Below are 3,242 nucleotides of genomic sequence, written 5' to 3'. Positions count from 1 at the left end.
GAGGGAAGATACGACATGAATTCCGTAACCTCAGCAAAAATCTCAGCAGAATATTAATTCTAAGGCAACAATTGTCTTTTTCTGATTCTTTAGTCCAGAAAACATACTCTGTATAAGCAGCCAGGAGCTGGCCAATTGGTACAACCGAACAGCCTTGACCTTTACCTTTTTCTGTTTCACAACCTTCTCCAAACCCTCACCCTGTGCTTGATGCTTACAACCTGATGCTGCAGTCCCAGGAGAATGCAATGAGTGAGTTTATCTACTTGCTTGCCTCAGCCCAGAAAGGAGCAGGGCTTGGGAAGATCGCTTTAGACAGTGGATCTGCTGCTCGGAAAGGAATGAAAAAGCCAGCGCTAGAGAAAGGGGAATCGGGAGCAGCAGCGTCCCCTCTCCCGCCAGCGTCCGAGGATGCCGGTCCCCGTGCGCTCCCCCGGGGGTGCATTCCCCAGCGCCGTTTGAGGCCGCTCAGCTCTATAAACGCCATTTGCATCGGGATAGGATGTAACAAGAGCTGTAAATCACTGACGGCGCAGTGAACTCCTCCAGGGGCAGACACGGCGGAGCCGAGCCTCCGCGAGCTGTGGCAACGTGTGAACGGTATCTTTTGTTGGGGGGGAGGACTGATGGCAATTAGATGATACTTATCTGTCCCTTTGATGTGTATTTACACAAACAACGTTTTCCTCCGGGACTTGAGGTATAAAGGAGGAGCCGTGCTCCCCGACACCCACCTTCCCGGCATCTCCGAAACAAGGCAGGATGACCAAGGCCCCTTTCTCTGTGGAGTGGCTGTCCCAGAGCAGCCAGGCCCTCAAGAGCCCCACCGAGGGCTCCCCACGCCGACCGTCCTCCGCGGGCCGCCGGCCCGGCTCCGGCTCCAGCCCCGGCTTGAGCGAGCGGAGCAAGGAGCAGTGCGCCGGGGCCGGGAGAGGCGGCAGGAGCAGGGAGCGCTTGGCGGCCCCCCCCGCCGCAGGTAACCGCGGTCTCCGCGGCCGTCGGGGCATCCCGGTGCTTCCGCGCTGGGAAGGGGAGGACGGACGGGCCCGCGCCGCCCCCGGGGCCCGGCTAAGGACCGACCGCGCGGCGGCTGCCCGGAGGCGAAGGAGGCGGGCGGGCACCCCCGCGGTTCCCGGGCCTGGTTGACCCCTTTCTCCCTCCCCCCTGTCCCCAGGAGCAGACGAGCGGCCGTGGGGCGCGGGGCAGCCCCCGCCGGAGGGGGGTCCCGAGTGCTCCTGCCCCGAGGAGCCCGGCGGCAGGGGCGGGCGGCGGCTGCGCACGGCCTTCAGCGCCGAGCAGCTCAGCACCCTGGAGAGCTCCTTCCAGCGGCAGCAGTACCTGGGGGCCGCCGAGCGCCGCAAGCTGGCCGGCAGGATGCGGCTCTCGGAGGTGCAGGTGAGCGCGGCGGGGGCACGGCGCGGGGGGCGGGGGCCGTAGTGCGGGCAATGGCCTGGGCATGGGCCACGGCATGGGCTGGGTGCCGTTGTAACCTCGCCTCTTCCCCTTGCCTCCTCCCCTCTCCCCCAGATCAAGACCTGGTTTCAGAACCGCCGGATGAAGCTCAAGCGGCAGCTGCAGGAGCTGAGGACGGAGCCTTTCTGCAGCCCCCCTCTCCCTTTCGGACCTCAGAGCGGCGGCGTGCCCTTGCCGCTCCCGTACGTGGCGCGGCCACCACCTCCGCCCCGGCAAGGGGCTGCCTCTGGGGGCTTCACCTTGGCGGCCGTGCCGGCACCCGCCCTGGACCTCGGCGGCGCCTGCAGAGCACAGCCTGTGGGCTTTTGGGCGGCACCCTGCTTTGTAGGGTACAGGGATCCCAGAGCTTTCTTGTTGGGTGTCTGACCCTCTGATACGGACCTCGACTAAGGAGGATTTGCACTACCGACAGCTAGCTGGGCTGCCCTTGTCTGTAACTGCCTGGTGGAGTTATGACGCAGCACTGAGCAAAATATTTTACAGAGACATACTGGACAATCTGAACGATGGACTTCACGCCCCTGCATTTATAGGTAACCGTGTAAAATAGACACACGGTGGGACAAACACTAATATAAATGGAATCTTTTAATAAACCTAAACTTTTTCCAGTTTTCATGTGAATTCCCTCCACAAGGATTGTCGAGTTATTTATCCTGCCCTAAAAGACAGCTCCTCTTCATTAAAGGAAGCATAGACTCCTCATTCTCTAGATCTGTTTTGGCCCCCTGCAATTTACTGAGCGTGAGTGCAAAAAAGCGTGAATTTCCCCCTGTCCTCTAAAGCAGCTATCCAACCCCTTCAGCTGCTTCCTAGGTGGCACCTTCCCTGATGGGGAAAGTGCTTTTAACCAAATACGTGGATACACCTGTTACTAATAATACTGGGCTTGCTGTAGTAGCAGAATGGATGCTTTCTGATGGAGCCCTTTAAATAACGTGTAGCATATGATTTTAAGATGTAAAAAGTTACTTTCTAAATAAATATGTAAATATATCTTCACGCTTTCATGTGCAGCCTCAGTTGATTAGTAATGGCCTCTTGCCTAAACAGATCTTGGAAAGGATCTAGCCTTGAAATTTCTTATCAACAAAGTAGTATCTCGGCATCTCACATGCACCTAATGGGGTATGAGGGTGATGATCAAAAGAAATGCAACATTCCAAAGCTGGTTTTCCCTAAGTGGCAGTAAAGTTTGTTACCATTGTGCTATGCACTTCTTTAATTTGAATAATGCTCTAGAAAACTTAAGATCAAAATGGCCTGATTTCAGGCTAGAGAAAGGGCTCTGAGAAATGATCCTTGACCGATGTAAGTTGCCATAAATCTTTCAAAGTTAATTGTCAACTAACATGAAAAGAGCATTAAAAATTTCCATCACTTTAGAGTTGATCTTGGGGGTTATTAGAAGATTTCCGGCGCACTTGTAATCTGGGCTCATATAATGAACGGTCTGAAGGTTCTCTGTCAGTCATCCTTGAACACACTTATTTTCTTTTGTACACAGGGGCCAATCTGCCACTTGAGTACACTTGCCTGGTAAAAAACAATATTATGTGCCGCTGAAGGCTGTGGCCTTTGATTTTCTGAGTAGCTGTCACATTTGGAAGTCTCCTTAATTATTTTGTAATCCATGCTGTATTTTTCTAGCCTTTTGAGATATTAGTATTTGCTTGCAATTGCACAATTAATGTGGCTCTAATGCAAGAGTTTCAAAAAACTAATAAGGGCTCAGGTGCTATCAATCTTGCTGAGATCTCTTCAGGAAT

The 3,242-nt window shown here is 54.3% G+C and overlaps 1 protein-coding gene across 1 annotated transcript; it reads left to right on the top strand.

The window, feature by feature from the left end:
- The first annotated feature begins 762 nt into the window (after positions 1-762).
- Positions 763-2,087, top strand: LOC143160374 (uncharacterized). The gene is made up of 3 exons (XM_076338094.1): positions 763-976; positions 1,175-1,395; positions 1,528-2,087. Exons 1-3 carry the CDS (start codon positions 763-765, stop codon positions 1,837-1,839), a joined length of 747 nt encoding a protein of 248 aa, XP_076194209.1. The 3' UTR covers positions 1,840-2,087.
- The last annotated feature ends 1,155 nt before the right edge of the window (positions 2,088-3,242 follow it).

This window comes from Aptenodytes patagonicus, chromosome 5 (genome assembly GCF_965638725.1).
Source record: "Aptenodytes patagonicus chromosome 5, bAptPat1.pri.cur, whole genome shotgun sequence".
Taxonomy (NCBI): domain Eukaryota; kingdom Metazoa; phylum Chordata; class Aves; order Sphenisciformes; family Spheniscidae; genus Aptenodytes; species Aptenodytes patagonicus.
Note: the sequence above shows the minus strand (reverse complement) of the source record. Positions and strands in the feature narration are given on the sequence as shown.